Source organism: Xiphias gladius, chromosome 4 (assembly GCF_016859285.1).
Source record: "Xiphias gladius isolate SHS-SW01 ecotype Sanya breed wild chromosome 4, ASM1685928v1, whole genome shotgun sequence".
NCBI classification, from domain to species: Eukaryota; Metazoa; Chordata; class Actinopteri; order Istiophoriformes; family Xiphiidae; genus Xiphias; species Xiphias gladius.
In genome coordinates this window covers 8,777,110-8,792,257 of record NC_053403.1, presented here as the reverse complement: position 1 = coordinate 8,792,257, position 15,148 = coordinate 8,777,110, and the positions used below count along the sequence as shown (strand labels likewise).

Below are 15,148 nucleotides of genomic sequence, written 5' to 3'. Positions count from 1 at the left end.
TACGCCAGGACACTTCTCCGCAGGTCTGACCTTGGCAATATTGGTTCAATAATGACTCTTGCTCTAGCTATGTTCCTTACGTGTGGCTACAAAGTTATATCTCTCGGTGCAGTTTTCCTCTTTGCTCTATTGGACCAATAACTAGGATCTCAATTTGGGGCTCAGGTGAACAGGCCCAACAGCTAAATAGAGTTGCCTGTCATCTGCCAGTAAGTTTTTGATAATCTCTCACTATGAAACAAGGGAGCAGTGAGCACAAGCATTTATCTTAAAACAGCACATTGCTATTGTTACTGTGTTCCAAGTTCCTCTGCAGTTGCTTTGGCTTGGGGAGCCAGAGTCTCTACCATGACTGTAGATTTTCTTTCTGCCGCCTCGCCGTACTTCTTCCACTCTCCAGTCTAACGAAGAGAAGAGGCATACTTCGTTTTTCGAAACATCTAAGCTGCCGTTTGCGTTCTACACTGATTCATAAACCAGTACACTATTATGATTCACTGAGCATCAAACTGAAGACTGGGTTTGACTGTGAAGTGAGAGAAAACATTTCCCCCTGGTTTATCAATCTCACAGCTGTTAGATTGGGGAATTTCCCCATACTTCTCATTTCACAACGTCCTACACCCCATCTGGTTTGGAGCAGTGCGTCACCATGTTAGCATCTCCAGTCCGCTTTTCAGCATTGCAAATGACAAACAAGAAAGGTGGTTTGGGGGGGGGGGTTAACCAGGCCGCAGACGTTCAGACCTCCACTCTCAGCCCCCAGTCGGACCAGTCACTCCGGGCTCTCGCTCTGACTGCAGGGAAGACGCGGGCTGAGTGTTTTTATTGGAACTTTCATTAGCTAGCATTCACGTTTGACAGTTTCGGCAATGCCCAGCATCTCTCGGGAGCTTTCCTGAAACCGTCGCTGTCTTCTGTCGATACTTCACAGAGCAGCTGAACTGGAGCTCAAGATTCTGGGAAAATATGCGTGTTCGCTTTGTTGCCAGAGGTTAAATGAGAACGTTGATACCCCTCTCATGCCTCTATGCTAAGTGTGAAGCCGCGACCGGCTAGCCTGGCAACTGCTCCCTGCCAAGAAATAGTCCCACACATATCCCCCGGTAAAACAGTGATCTGTCCTTTGTACATTATCACCGGCATTTGTACGGATTAAACAAAAAAGATATAATGTTTTAATTAGTGAGCTTTGTTAGCTTTGGACAGAGCCAGGCTAGCTGTTTCCCTCTCTTTCCAGTCTTTGTGCTACGCTAGATTAGCTAGAGGTAGCTTCATATTTACTGTGCAGATATGGCAGTAGTATCAGACTATCGGCGAGAAACCAAAAGTGTGTTTCCCAAACTGTCAGAGCTTTTTCTTTTAGATCATTTCCGGGGGATCAGAACAAGCAGCACCGTGACCACAAAGCAGCCTTTGTAACCTTAAGTCCACAACCACCCACTCCCTAACTGTACATGTGGAATACAAACACAGTGAGACGGACCACGTCTGACTCTCCACCCTCTTACGCCTCGTCACACAAGTTATCGTTTTCATGGGTTGCTCTTCTCTATGCTCCACGATAGAGGTTTTTATTTCTCTCATGCAGGCGTTTCATCTGCGTATCTTGTTTCCTTCTTACTCAGTGTGGGTGTTAATCCTGTTCCTGTCTCTAGTATTTACCAAGTGCTGTCGAATATGAGAAGTGACTCTGTATCTGATGTGATGTGTGTAACAAAATTGTCTCAGATCATGAGTAGCGTTGTTTTTTTTGTGGCATTTAGTATCGCAAATGTCATTGAAACTAAATTACACAACTTACACATTTGCAAACAGGCCTGTTGACGACGTGGCCGCGGGTGTACACTGCAATACCAAACTATACCTCTTTATCTCGTGTTATCTGCTGATCTTGTTACTCAGTGATACAAAAACCGCCCTTATCTGTGGTGGTCTGTTATCGTCGCTAATAATACAGTAAGGTATGTATTCACCGAAGTCACCGTGAAACGTCTGGAGACCCATGGAGACAAAGATTAAAAAAACAAATTTTGTCAAGTTGGTCCAGAGTCATCTGGATCAAATCGAAGACAAAAAAAAAAACGTTTACGCGTGTGTGACTGAACAAGAACTCTTTCTAGTCTAAGTAGGGCATGCAGCCTACCAGTCGACACATTTTCAGCCGGTTTTCTTGGCATTTCTGCACCGTTACCGCGCACTGGCAAGGAGACACAATAAATAAAGGAGAGATGACAGGGTGTAAAGGTCACCAGGCACATTCAGAACGGTGACACTGTTAGGCACCGCAGCCCACTCTTTCACCAGGAACCCCCCCCCCCCCCCCCCCCCAAATTGATGCACTCAGCATTTGTGGGTTGAAAGCAGATTAACACCAGAGAGTCAAATGTTTCCACAGGAAGTCTTTTGTGAGCAGAAGGGCAAGTCAGATCAACTTCATGAGGGAAACCTGTGCTAAGGCTTCACCAGGAAATTTCCACCAGCTGAACCAGACAGAGACCTTACAAGAGACTCAGACGGCCCTTTTAAGTCACCAGTCAGGAAATTTCCTGTTTCCCTAATTTGCATTTTTGATTTCTCTTCTCGGTTTAGACCCTGCCTGTATATACGCCAAGAAATGCGCATCTTCTCTAGAACCTTTGACCAAACGCATCACTACAGGAGAGACGCGCGCGGGACGTCTCGGATTTCAATTTTCTCTGGAATCGGAACTGGTTTTCCCAGCTTCTGCGGCGGCGCGGGAATCGCCTGAAAAAACAAGAGGGCCCGACCTGATCACCTGCCGTTCACCGCCCGACCTCCCCTACGCACCCGCGGCTGATCGTGAGCAAAACCCCTGCGGCGCCTGCGCAAAGCCTTCAGAGGAAGCGCGGTGGGTGTTACAGGGGCCTGATCGCCGTCCACGGGTTCGTTCAGGAATCACATAGGGGGTGTAACTGCATGCACTGTATGTACTTTACTCTGCACGTTCCTCCTTTCTGGCTGCCATTGTATTAGATGCTTTGACTTTGAATGTTTACCAGAAGACAGGTCTGCGCCAGGTGCACACACTGTCCTTGCACCTGCCAATATTACAAGACAGACAGACTACGGCCATAGTGCTATAACATGGATTGAACTGTGATGCAAACCCACTCAAAACACATTATTTTCACATGTATTTCCATTGTGTAGTGAGTACTCGCACATGGGTACTACCTGTTCCAAGTCTCTTTCTGCAATGCGAACGATGCGCAGACGACCAAGCGATATGTTAAGGGCAGCCCAACGAAGGTGGTCAGGTCGAGAAGTTGTCGGAAGTGGCAGAAAAAAAAAAAAACCGTGAAGTTCTCAGTACGTTTCTGAATGACACAGCTAAAGTTCCCCCACTATCACTTTGACTGGAGCGAGTGTGTGTGTGTGTGTGTGTGTGCGTGTGCGGGCGCGCGTGTGTGTTCAGAAGGGACAGACACCCACGCTTCACCGTTTTTACTGGCGAGAGCAGAAAGGCTTCTGACGCCTCCTCGGAACTTGTACAAAACGCGACTTCCAGGAAAACTACGAGTTTTACATTTCCCCCGGAGTTCAGCTGATGATGCCTCACACTTTCAAGAAAGTCGTGCATTCAGTGTGTGCTCGTTTTACAACTAGTTTTTTTTTTTTTTAGTGCCATGCTGATCGACAAGTTGGCAGGACGGCTTCTCGTTTCCTTTTCTAAATAATGTTATTTACTCTATGTGACATCTTGCTGGTAACATTTGCACTGGTATTATTTATGAAACTTATCAATACGTGTACCCACACACAACCAGTTAAACAGTTTCTGATAACTAATAGAGGCGCGCTACATTTAAATAAGATTTTAATCGCTTTAAAGACTTGTCTCCCTCAATTCCAAACCATTTTATATAGTATGTACAAACGTAATTCACTCTTATGGTCACTTGTCAGTGTGAACACTCAAAAGAGATTTGAAAATTCAATATATAGTGTAGTATGGATTTCTGAAGTCTGAATTTGTTAGGATTTAATTTTCATTGCTCATTATGATAATGTAAAGGCTACTCTATTGTAAAATATCCAATTCTGAAAAAAAAAAACTTGAGATTTGTTTAAGGAATGGAACCTTTTGTGTCTGATTTTAATTGTAGACCCTGGGACAGGAGCCCAAGTCCTCTGTTTGCAGCGTAATGCAAAGAAGTTATGTTTATGTCTGACAATTGTGTTGCGACTACAGGAGTATTTTTTTTGGGAATGTTAAAAGTCCACATGGATGGGCTCTTGTAAATGCATGACACAATAAATATGGGTTTGGAATGCTTCTCATTCCTATGTGCACGTCTGGGGTGACTTTGCCTTTTCAGTTAAATTTTTTTTTTTTTTTTTTTTAAATATACTACTTCAAACAGTATGTCATGTCACCACCTAGTGGTCACTGAGGAACAGGAAAAATTTTCAAATCAGAACATTAACATCTAAAAACATATAGCCCAAAGTAAAAACTTTTTTTTTGGTTAAATCTCAAAATAAATGCAGGTATTTTTACTTAATTCTCCCCGTGGTTAAGGCTTCGATAAGAGGAAGGAGGGGAAAAAAAAAAAAAAAAAACACAATTAAGGTATTACATCTTTAATTTTTTGCAAAACAAGACTTGGAATACAGATGAGCCTGGACTCAGGCAAAGGAATCTTACAGTCCTCTCTCCATGCAGCGTGCAGTGTTGCACATGAGCAGAACCTCCCCAAACCCTTCACCAGACCTGATAATGGAATGTACCATTCCCATGTTCACACATTTACCACTCCAACATTTAAAACTCAGTGCAACAGGGTACTTGTTAAAACAAATGTGCTGTCACCATGAACTTTTACAGCAAAAACCAAAACTGCTTTTGTTTAAAAAAAAAAAAAAAAAAAAAAAGGTCTTGCAGAGTAATGCTCTAGACACAAGAGCAACACTGGTCCACCACACAACATAAATGACTATTTGTTTTGCAGTTACTGCAATTTTCAGGATGAACAATTGAAAAGTGAGGCTAAAGTGTTAGAAATCTGAGGGGGGGGGTTGGTTTAGTCAACTTCTTCCATGCGTGAAGCATCATCTTCACCATCGCCTTCTAGGGGAGGAATCTCATCTGGGACGGATGTAGAGGTTGCCTCCTCTGTGGGAACGTCGTCGTCATCAATGCCTAGAGATACAAGGATTATATTATATTAGAGATCAATACAAGTAACCGGTGTCATTACTAAGTAAGTTAATATGCCGTGTGTCCTTACCGAGTCCAAGTTTGATCATTCTGTAGATTCGGTTGGAGTGGGTCTGTGGGTCATCCAGGGAGAAGCCTGAGGACAGCAGGGCGGTTTCGAAAAGCAGGATGACGAGGTCCTTCACAGCCTTGTCGTTTTTGTCGGCATCAGCCTTCTGCCTGAGAGTCTCCACGATGGGGTGGTCAGGGTTGATCTCCAGGTGCTTCTTGGCCATCATGTAGCCCATGGTGGAGTTGTCCCTGAGTGCCTGGGCCTTCATGATCCTCTCCATGTTGGCCGTCCAACCGTAAGTACTTGTCACAATGCAGCAGGGTGATGACACCAGTCTGTTGGACACTGTCACCTAGATGAGACAGCCAAACAGGGGATATTAAAATAAAAAGGGAAAAAAAAACCCATCTATAGTGTCCGAACAGCAGGCTGGCCTACTTGACAGTTCAAGGGGAGGTGAATTCAAGTTAATAAAAACACATGCAGAACAGTCATGTTAGAAATAACACAGCATGTCCAGGGAAACCATTTGTTTATATATTCTACCACACTTTAATATATCTAGTTTGTAGACCAATTTCATGTTAGCATACAAAGAATTCTGGCCATGAAATATTTAAAGCTATAGGTTAAATGTTCATCAGCATGAGAAATTGTATCACCACCTTTTATAAAACCAAGTATGCAAACTGGAACCCAGGCATGTGTTAGACCAGTATTACAAAAATCACATTCACGAGTTAGGGTTTCAAAAAGGTTCTGGACTTTCAGCATCTCCACACAATCATCTGGAACCCATAACTATGCAAAACACATCTGGGAAAAAAAAAACAAAACAAAAACCTGAAAAACCATTCGGGCTATGCTGGTAACAAAAGGAGACCTATGGGGCCACTTCAAGTCTGGATGAACTCACCACAATACAAGTTGGGATGAATTAGGGCACCTGTTACCAAACAAAACACTGTCAGCTGCAGTTGTGAACTTTAAGAGCCTAATTTCAACAGCATGAGGGTAAATGTTTTTTTAAAACCTAAACAAAATAAAAAAATTAAAAAATTCATAGTTCATTAGGATCACCGACCTTTTCAACTTTCTTGTCAAGGATCTCCTTCATGAGCTTGCAGAGGCTCTCGAACTTGGCCTTGTCCTCCTCCATCTTTTTCTTCTCCTCCTCGTCCTCTGGCAGCTCCAGGCCCTCTTTGGTGACAGAGACCAGGCTCTTACCATCAAACTCCTTCAACTGCTGGACACAGTACTCGTCAATGGGCTCTGTCATGTACAGGACCTCGAAGCCACGCTTGCGAACACGCTCGACGAAGGCAGAGTTGGCCACCTGATCCTTGCTCTCACCTAGGAGATATTAACAAAATAAAAAACAGATTTAATCAATTTGCTAATAAGTAAACCACTGTAATCTGAATTATGTTCATGCATATAGTGCAATTTTCTAAAATGGTATAGTCTACTTATAGCTCCTTTAAAAAAAATAAGATCAGCTTTTCTGGTAGACAGACTCACCAGTAATGTAGTAGATGGACTTCTGGTTCTCTTTCATGCGGGAGAGGTACTCTGTGAGGGAGGTTGTCTCGTCTCCAGACTGGGAGCTGTGGTAACGCAGCAGCTCAGACAGCTTCTTGCGGTTTTGAGAGTCCTCATGGATACCCAGCTACAGAGACAAAAATAAAAATAAAAAAGGACAATTTTTCAATACTCAAAATCAGACACCAGGGGCCTGTATCCAATTGAGGTTAACCGATTCCCCAGCTAAATTCTGGGTTAAACACAGAATTTTGGGTAAATATCTAGCAGTTTTAACAGGACCAATTCATATTAATGTATGAAAATCACCCATAGCTTGATTGGTAAGCCCAGCTTCTTGGCAATGCTTATACAGGTTTGCAGGTTAGGCTCAGTGAAACCAAGCAAAGCAAAGAGATTACGTTAAAATGGCTTCATTATACAGGCCCCTGAGCTGAAAGTAACTTTTACCCCTTTTCTGTTATATGAAGCATACTGTAGAAAAAGCTGATTGTGTTGACATGCCAGATCAGCAGTCACAGGCAGGTAAAATTTTAATAATTTAGGGTAAGTGGGTACAAATCTAGTTAAGTTTAACAACACTGACTAATCTATAGCACTAAGTGCTTAAGTAAGTACTTAAAGTTCTACACTAGCTGAAGCTTAATTGCATACAATTTTATAATTTGTTGCAAACAAAAATTACAGCTTTTCTACAGCTATGTTTTAAACTGGCCTAAAGCAAAAAACTATGACTACACTGCCTTTAAGGTCAAAAACAGCAGCAACCACAACAATGTAAGTCAACCTTATGAATCCATGGAGATACACTGTAAACACAAGGAATGCATTATGGGTGGAGGAACTCATTGAAAAGCCTCAAGATTTTTTAAAGATTCAAAATCAATGCAGCAAGACATTTATTTTATATACCTTGATGTTCTTGGAGAAAGCTTCATAGAACTTCTTGTAATTCTCCTTGTCCTCAGCCAGTTCGGCAAAGAGCTCCAGACACTTCTTGACGATGTTTTTGCGAATGACCTTGAGGATCTTGCTCTGCTGCAGCATTTCTCTGGAGATGTTGAGGGGCAGGTCTTCTGAGTCCACCACACCACGGACAAAATCTGGAATAAATATAAGTCATGGTTTAGCTGAACATATTGCAGTATTACGTCAAGGCTTTACAGTTAAAGAAGTTCCTTGTAGATAGAGTAGTAGTCAGTGAGGAGCTAAAACTAAAATAGACTTACTCAGGTACTCTGGGATAAGTTCTTCACAGTTGTCCATGATAAAGACTCTCCTGACGTACAGCTTGATGTTATTCTTCTTTTTCTTGTTCTCAAAGAGGTCAAAAGGTGCACGGCGGGGAATAAAGAGCAGGGCCCGGAACTCAAGCTGGCCCTCCACTGAGAAGTGCTGTGAAAGGGATAAGAATTCACTTTAAAATTTTACACAAACCTTATTTCAGCCACTATGCTGGCTGAGGCACATGTACATGCAACAGTTGCATTAGCCTCGCACCCTTTACCTTGACAGCCAGGTGATCCTCCCAGTCGTTGGTCAGACTCTTGTAGAACTCGCCATACTCCTCGTTTGTGATGTCATCAGGATTTCTGGTCCAGATGGGCTTGGTCTTGTTCAGCTCCTCCTGGTCAATGTACTTCTCCTTGATCTTCTTTTTCTTCTTCTTGTCCTTGTCTTTTGAGTCCTCCTCATCATCTGAGCCCACATCCTCAATCTTTGGCTTGTCCTCACCTTCCTCTTTCTCCTCCTTCTCTGCCTTTTCTTCTTCTCCCTCATCGTCGCTGATCTCCTTGTCACGCTCCTTCTCCACCTGCAGATCAAAAATGACTAGAGTTTAACTTCACTGACAGACTGGTTAAACTAAGAAACTGACAAGGCAACAGTTTAACTAGCCTGAACTAAAGGAAAGTGGAACAATGAAGTCAAATTTAAATACATACAAACAAGGTGATGGGGTAGCCGATAAACTGAGAGTGCTTCTTGACAATCTCCTTGACCCTCTTCTCCTCAATGTACTCCGTCTGGTCCTCCTTCAGGTACAGGATGATCTTTGTTCCACGGCCAATGGGCTCACCTGTCAAATGGTTTGTACAAAAGTTACTACACTTTGTCCAAAACAAAACACCATTCTGAGAGAAACGAGCCATCCTCTTCTAGCCTTAAAAAAAAAAAAAAAAAAACAAACCCACAATCGAGGCTTCATTGTAAACTATCACTTCTAAGCTACTATCATTTCAGATAGTCAAATACACAATTCCATGGATATTAAAAACATCTTTAATTAAAATAAAGAGTTTTCTTCAGGGTCCCATTTAGGTCTTTCAGCAAAGTACTGCAACTAGGTAAATTATGCAAACATGGGTGCAAGATACAAGCTAGAGCTGCAACTAACCATTATTTTCATTAGATTAAGCTGCCAGTTATTTTCCATTAGTTGATTTGTTTGGGCTATAAAACATCAGGAAGTGAAAAATGCCCATAAACCTCAAAACACAAGGTTCAAAATTCCTGATTTTCAGTTTACTATAAACATAAGACCAAGGAAAGCAGTTCTTAGTACTCACTCGAGTACTAGGAACTGCTTTAAATATTTTGCATGTTGTTATCTTGGAGAGAGAGAAAAAAAAAAAAAAATTACTTAAATGATACAATTCAAACATGGTGAATATGGCACAAGCAGGTCAAACTTTTGAAATGCATTGTCAAAAGAAGTAGTGGATAATTGCAAAAATGTTGCCATCTCAGCTGCTTTGATATTGTAATGATGCTAGGACACGCACCGTTGTCAACCTTGACTGTGAAGGAACCTCCGGCAGAGGACTCCCAGGCATACTGCTCATCATCATTGTGTTTGGTGATGACAACCACCTTCTCAGCAACAAGGTAGGCAGAGTAGAAACCCACACCAAACTGACCAATCATGGAGATGTCAGCTCCAGCCTAAAAGGAAAGAATTATTTGAAACTTCAGAATACAGCTGTCACAAAAAAAAAAAAAAAAAAAAAGCCTTTGAACACTGACAACTGAATGCAAGTATATTGTCACTGTTCTGTGTTGCAAATTAAGCCTATGAGAGTGTACGGTTACAAAGAAGTGTTGTCTTGCTATGTGCCATATGGCTCATTTTCCACATGCTGCAATCTATCATGTTTGGTTGTAGTACCTGCAGGGCCTCCATGAAGGCCTTGGTGCCAGACTTGGCGATGGTACCCAGGTTGTTAATCAAGTCAGCTTTGGTCATGCCAATTCCAGTGTCAATGAGGGTCAGGGTGCGGTCAGCTTTGTTGGGGATGATGTCAATCTTCAGATCCTTGCCACTGTCCAGCTTGGAGGGGTCAGTCAGGCTTTCATAGCGGATTTTGTCCAAAGCCTGTAAACACACATTGACAAAATACATCAAGACTATAGTTGAAATTTACAAAAACATGTTATTGTACATTATATTATTAATTTGGGTATTTAATGCCTCATCATAACAGAAGCACTTGAAAGCAGCAAAGTAATGGTGTACAATGAGAAACAACACCAAACTAATGGAAACTTACATCAGAGGCATTGGAGATCAACTCCCTGAGGAAGATCTCCTTGTTGGAGTAGAAGGTGTTGATGATCAGGGACATCAGCTGAGCGATCTCTGCCTGGAAGGCAAAGGTCTCAGCCTCCTCCTCTTGGTGCATTTCTTCAGGCATCTGCACAATCAAAATCAGGTAACGTTTTAGCAAATAACCTTGGGTTTGAAAGGAAAAAAAAAAAAAAAAAAAAAAAAGGGTACAAATGGAAAAAAATAAATTAAAAAAATTACATTTCTATTCAGGGGATGATAAACTAAATTATGTATCAACAGAAGCCTGCCACAGAACTTGAAAGGCTTTTTTTTTTGCGCGAGATTCATTCTTTCAGTTTTGTTAATCAAAGAGGATCATTAGTTGATCAGGTCCACAAGCAGGTCTCATAAAACTGGACCGCCGCCATCGTGTTACTACAAATCGGAAGTAGCCGCTAACCAACATGGCGTCGACCGACAGACAATGGATTCCGCAAACACGTGCTAAGGGACGGCCAGAGACGAAAATAACGACACCGCCGGGGAATGCGGCACTAAAACGTTCGCTTGCGATTAAGACGTTAATAAGTTAAAGTTAAAAGCCACAAGGTGACGACAACAACTAACCCGACGTCGCTATAAGCAGATTTACAGCCTGAAACAAAAAGATAAAGCCAAACCAGTCGCTTGGCGTTAGAGATAACGCACTGCATAAATCAAACATAAGAAGCCACACCGATATTAACATTAAGCAAAAATCAGTTGTATTACGTTAGTTACGTAACCGTTCACTGACCGTTAAGGTTACCAAACAACTGAAGTCAAAGTCTACTCAATCATTAAATTACTGAACTCGTTTAGAGGGTAAGGGAGGGGGGGGGGGTTAAATAAGGGTCGGGTTTTGTGGACTGACCCAGTTGGATGGAGTGTGAATTATCACGACTAGCTCCGTAAAACAAACCGAGTCGGCGTTGTCATCTCCACCACACCTGCCTTGGTGCAACCCAAGCCTGGCCTAACAGTGCGGCAGAGTGCCGCACTTACGCTGCTCAGCATCACCACATATTGTCGGTACACGACAATCTCACTGGGTAAAGGATTGAACGTTATGCAACACGTATGCGGACAAACACGAGGTGGTAACATTAATATGCTAACTGTAGCCCAACAAAGTGGACAGGATGCTGAGGTTATCGTCGTGACTTATGAGCTCTCATCATGAAAACACCCGTAGCATAGTTCAGTGAAGGCAAAAATTCAGATATTAACGGAGTATAATGTATTCTACACGCAAGGAAAACACTCGCGTACATACCTTGTTTATTTCGTTGACTTATCTTGAATAAAATGCAACCAACGTGTTATCCCTTCTGCTCTCTGACGCAGGGAAATGGAAAGGGACTTCCTTTTAATAGACCGGAATCTTTATACACATGCGTTTCGGTGTGCGGCCGTATCCATCCGCGGCGCACCATCCACCGCTAAAACTAATCTGTGGAGAAAAGGACTAGAAAATGGGAATTTTATTTAAGAAAACAACAACGGATACATTATACTGGGATGATTGACATGGACATATAAAGTGATAGTGAGTAAATATTATTACAGATGTAAGCAGGCATGGCTTGATGGACTTAAGTGGATTTACAACACTGTATCAAATGCTGGTGAAATTTCAATAAGAGATCAATGTGTTTTATACATACTTTACAAGACAACTGTAATTTTCCAACCCAGCGCAGTGCACGCAAAAGCCATGGGATGGATTATTGAACAGGCCTACCAGGCACAGACCCAGGGGCCCAACGGGCCAGGGGGCCCCCTGGGCCAATGTCTGTTTGGAGTGACCGTTCGTATTTCTTTCGGTAAACTCAATCATATCACCACAAAGAGTCACAGAACGACTACAAAGAGACACAAAATGACTACAATGAGACAAAAAACTACTACAAAGAGACACAAAACAACTACAAAGATACTAAAAATGACTACAAAGAGACTCAAAAAAAAAAGACAGCGTGTCTTGGGTGTGCTCCTGTAAAGGAAGGGGTAGGGGGGCTTTTTCATGAATGTGTCCAGGGACAATGTGTCCAAGCCAAAAGATGGTGGTAAAGGTAACCTTCTACCTTTGGAAAATATTGCATTATAAATGAAGTCAGTTCTGGTGGCCAGTGCACCATTGCTGCCACCCTGCGACTGTTTATGCCAAGAAGGATAGTTTTACTCAGAGACCAAATTTTTGGTGGCAGACCAGGCGCCAAAGCTGTCGCCGTGTACCATCGCGGCAGAAATATCTGCCTCAACCTAAGAAATCTAATCAATAAAAATGACAAGTACGTCGCTAATTTAGTGGCAAATCAGCGAAGAGTGAGGATCTTTTTGATCTGATGGAGGAATATTCGAAAACCAGGAGGGTGTTCTTCGTTCCTTCTAGCACTTTCCATGAAAAAAACCCGCCTAAAGTGACGTCACGGACTTGTCAGATGCAGCCCTCGCGGCACAGCTGCTGTCACAGAGCAAAGAAACACCATGGTAACCAGCCACTGAAACATTCCGTAGCGTTAAAATATACGAATAACTGCATTACAGCGCTACATGGACCGTTGGTGTGATTATTCCTACGTTCAAATAAAAACGTCTTACAGATACCTTTTGGACTATGGTGCCCTTCAGGGGTAATACAACTGGTAAAATCCACATTTTAAAGGTAAAAGATGTTACTGTCCCACACACGGTAGACACTCGTGTCTTAGACTCTTTTGGATTACATAAACTCGAAAAGCCGGAAAAGTGTTTCGTGTTTTAAAATTCCCAAAAAAATCAGGACAAGGATAGAGATGAAAGGATTAGTTTCTCAATCGTTTAGTCAATGGGCAGAAAATTAATTCGCATCTAATTTTGATGATCAATAAATCGTTCCAGTCATCTTTTTGGAGTAAACTTCCCGAACATTTGCTGGTACCAGATTCTCAAATCTGCGGACAGAACGCTATCATTTGTCGTATATCACAGTGAACTGAATATCTGTGTGTATTTTTGGACTGAGGGTTGGACAAAACAAGACATTTGAAAATGTTTCCTTGGTTTGTGGGAAACTATTGGAGGCATTTTTTCAAAACTATTTCGGGACATTTTATAGACAAAACAAAAAAGTCTTTTAATTGAGAAAATAATCGGCAGATTAATCCATAAACTTGTTGCCCTTGACATGAAGATAGAACTATTAAACCAAGAGGTTCCCTGATATTTAAAGCTAGTTACTCCAAAAGGACAGTTGCACTCAGTTGAGCTGTCACAAAAATACTCAAGTAAAGTACAAGTACATCAAATTTGTACTTCAGGACAGTACTTGGGCAAATGTACTTAGTTACATTCCACCACTGCTAATTAGCTAAGTTAGCTAGTTAACCAGCTAGTGCTAGTTAGCTAAGACTAGTAAGCTAATGTACGATTGGAAATTTTCTTTGAGTCCACCAAAAGTTATTTCTAAATCATAGGTTTTATTCAGGTTTTTCCTTTCAATTGGCATTCCATCTGTACAGTATGCGTGCTTGAGAAGGGTACCTGCCCACGTGCTTTCCCACGGTGTGGGGCAGGCTTCAGCTTGATGGCAACGAGCTCCTCCACCCACTAGGTTTTTTTTTTTTCTTGGAATACGTCTTGTGGCAAGCACCTGTAAGCTAGTATACTGAGTTGTAGTGTTTTCTAAGAAGTTGCGAGGTACAAGTCAGATCACACGGAAAAAGTGAATCACGACAGCCTCTCTAAGAGTATTGAAGGGATTTTTATATGTGAAAATGGCGAAGGTTAGATAGATTCCCCTTAACCCACTTAACCCACTCGCCATTATTTCATATGTTAAATGTACAATATTTTGTAAAAAACATAATTTAATGAGCAACAAATTTTACTACTTGACTGTTTCAAAACTGGACTATGTATTCTTATAAGATTTATATAATGAAATATAGTATCCAACTTTAAATTTGTATCCAGCTACTTTCTAATAATGAGATAGGACACAGGGGGTAGGAATTCCACCCAGGACCACTTCTCTATGTTTGAAGTTGGGCTTTGGACGTTTTGATCTTTTAATATGTAATATTTCAGCGAATGTGGTGACATTGTCCCTTGTCCAAATTGATAAATCATTGAAATTATCCATCTTGTATTTCAGTGAAAAGTATAATGTGACGGTAACCATTTTGACTACTATGCCGCAGTTCCTACTGAAGTGGCTCGCTCCTTATGCTGCAAGTATCTTCAGCAGCACCTGGACAAATGAAGTGTTACGGGTGAATTTAGGATAGGTTGAGGTTAGGATTGAGGAAAAGACAACCTGGCTGTTGGAATGTACCAAGTAAAAGGTTAAAATGGCCTCAGACGACCACAGGAACAATTTCAGAACAGAGATGGTAGTGTGTGATTTGACATGGAATGACACCAATGGGGCCTCTGAAAAATTGTGAATTAGACCAAGTGAAAACTATTTTATGGTACCATAGCCTTCGTCATTGCTATTAAACAATCTGAAAATGTTTCTACAAGCACAGACATTGATATCTTTCTTTCAACATTACCTGACAAATACTTATCATGGCATCATTTATTGACAGTTTATAAAATGGCCTCTTTCCCTTTCTCCCTTTGAAGCTGTATTTCTCCCATGACTCAGGTGCTCTGAATTTTTCACATCCTCCTCACACCATCGCCAGGGCTCACTCCAGTTTGCTGTATGAGGTAATGAAGCTGTAGAAATCAAAAGATCTGTTACTTTGGTGTGCCATTTATCAAACTACCAGAAGAAAATGGTCACTGCACT

General features: G+C 41.8%; 1 protein-coding gene across 1 annotated transcript; it reads right to left on the bottom strand.

Moving 5' to 3' along the window:
- Positions 1 to 4,592: 4,592 nt before the first annotated feature.
- Positions 4,593 to 11,765, bottom strand: hsp90ab1 (heat shock protein 90, alpha (cytosolic), class B member 1). Its single transcript, XM_040124950.1, has 12 exons — positions 11,642 to 11,765; positions 10,328 to 10,471; positions 9,946 to 10,152; positions 9,563 to 9,722; positions 8,723 to 8,856; positions 8,287 to 8,592; positions 8,009 to 8,174; positions 7,692 to 7,882; positions 6,759 to 6,906; positions 6,322 to 6,590; positions 5,256 to 5,589; positions 4,593 to 5,167 (listed from the first exon to the last, which is right to left on the bottom strand). Exons 2-12 carry the CDS (start codon positions 10,469 to 10,471, stop codon positions 5,049 to 5,051), a joined length of 2,178 nt encoding a protein of 725 aa, XP_039980884.1. The 5' UTR covers positions 11,642 to 11,765; the 3' UTR covers positions 4,593 to 5,048.
- Between the last annotated feature and the right edge of the window lie 3,383 nt (positions 11,766 to 15,148).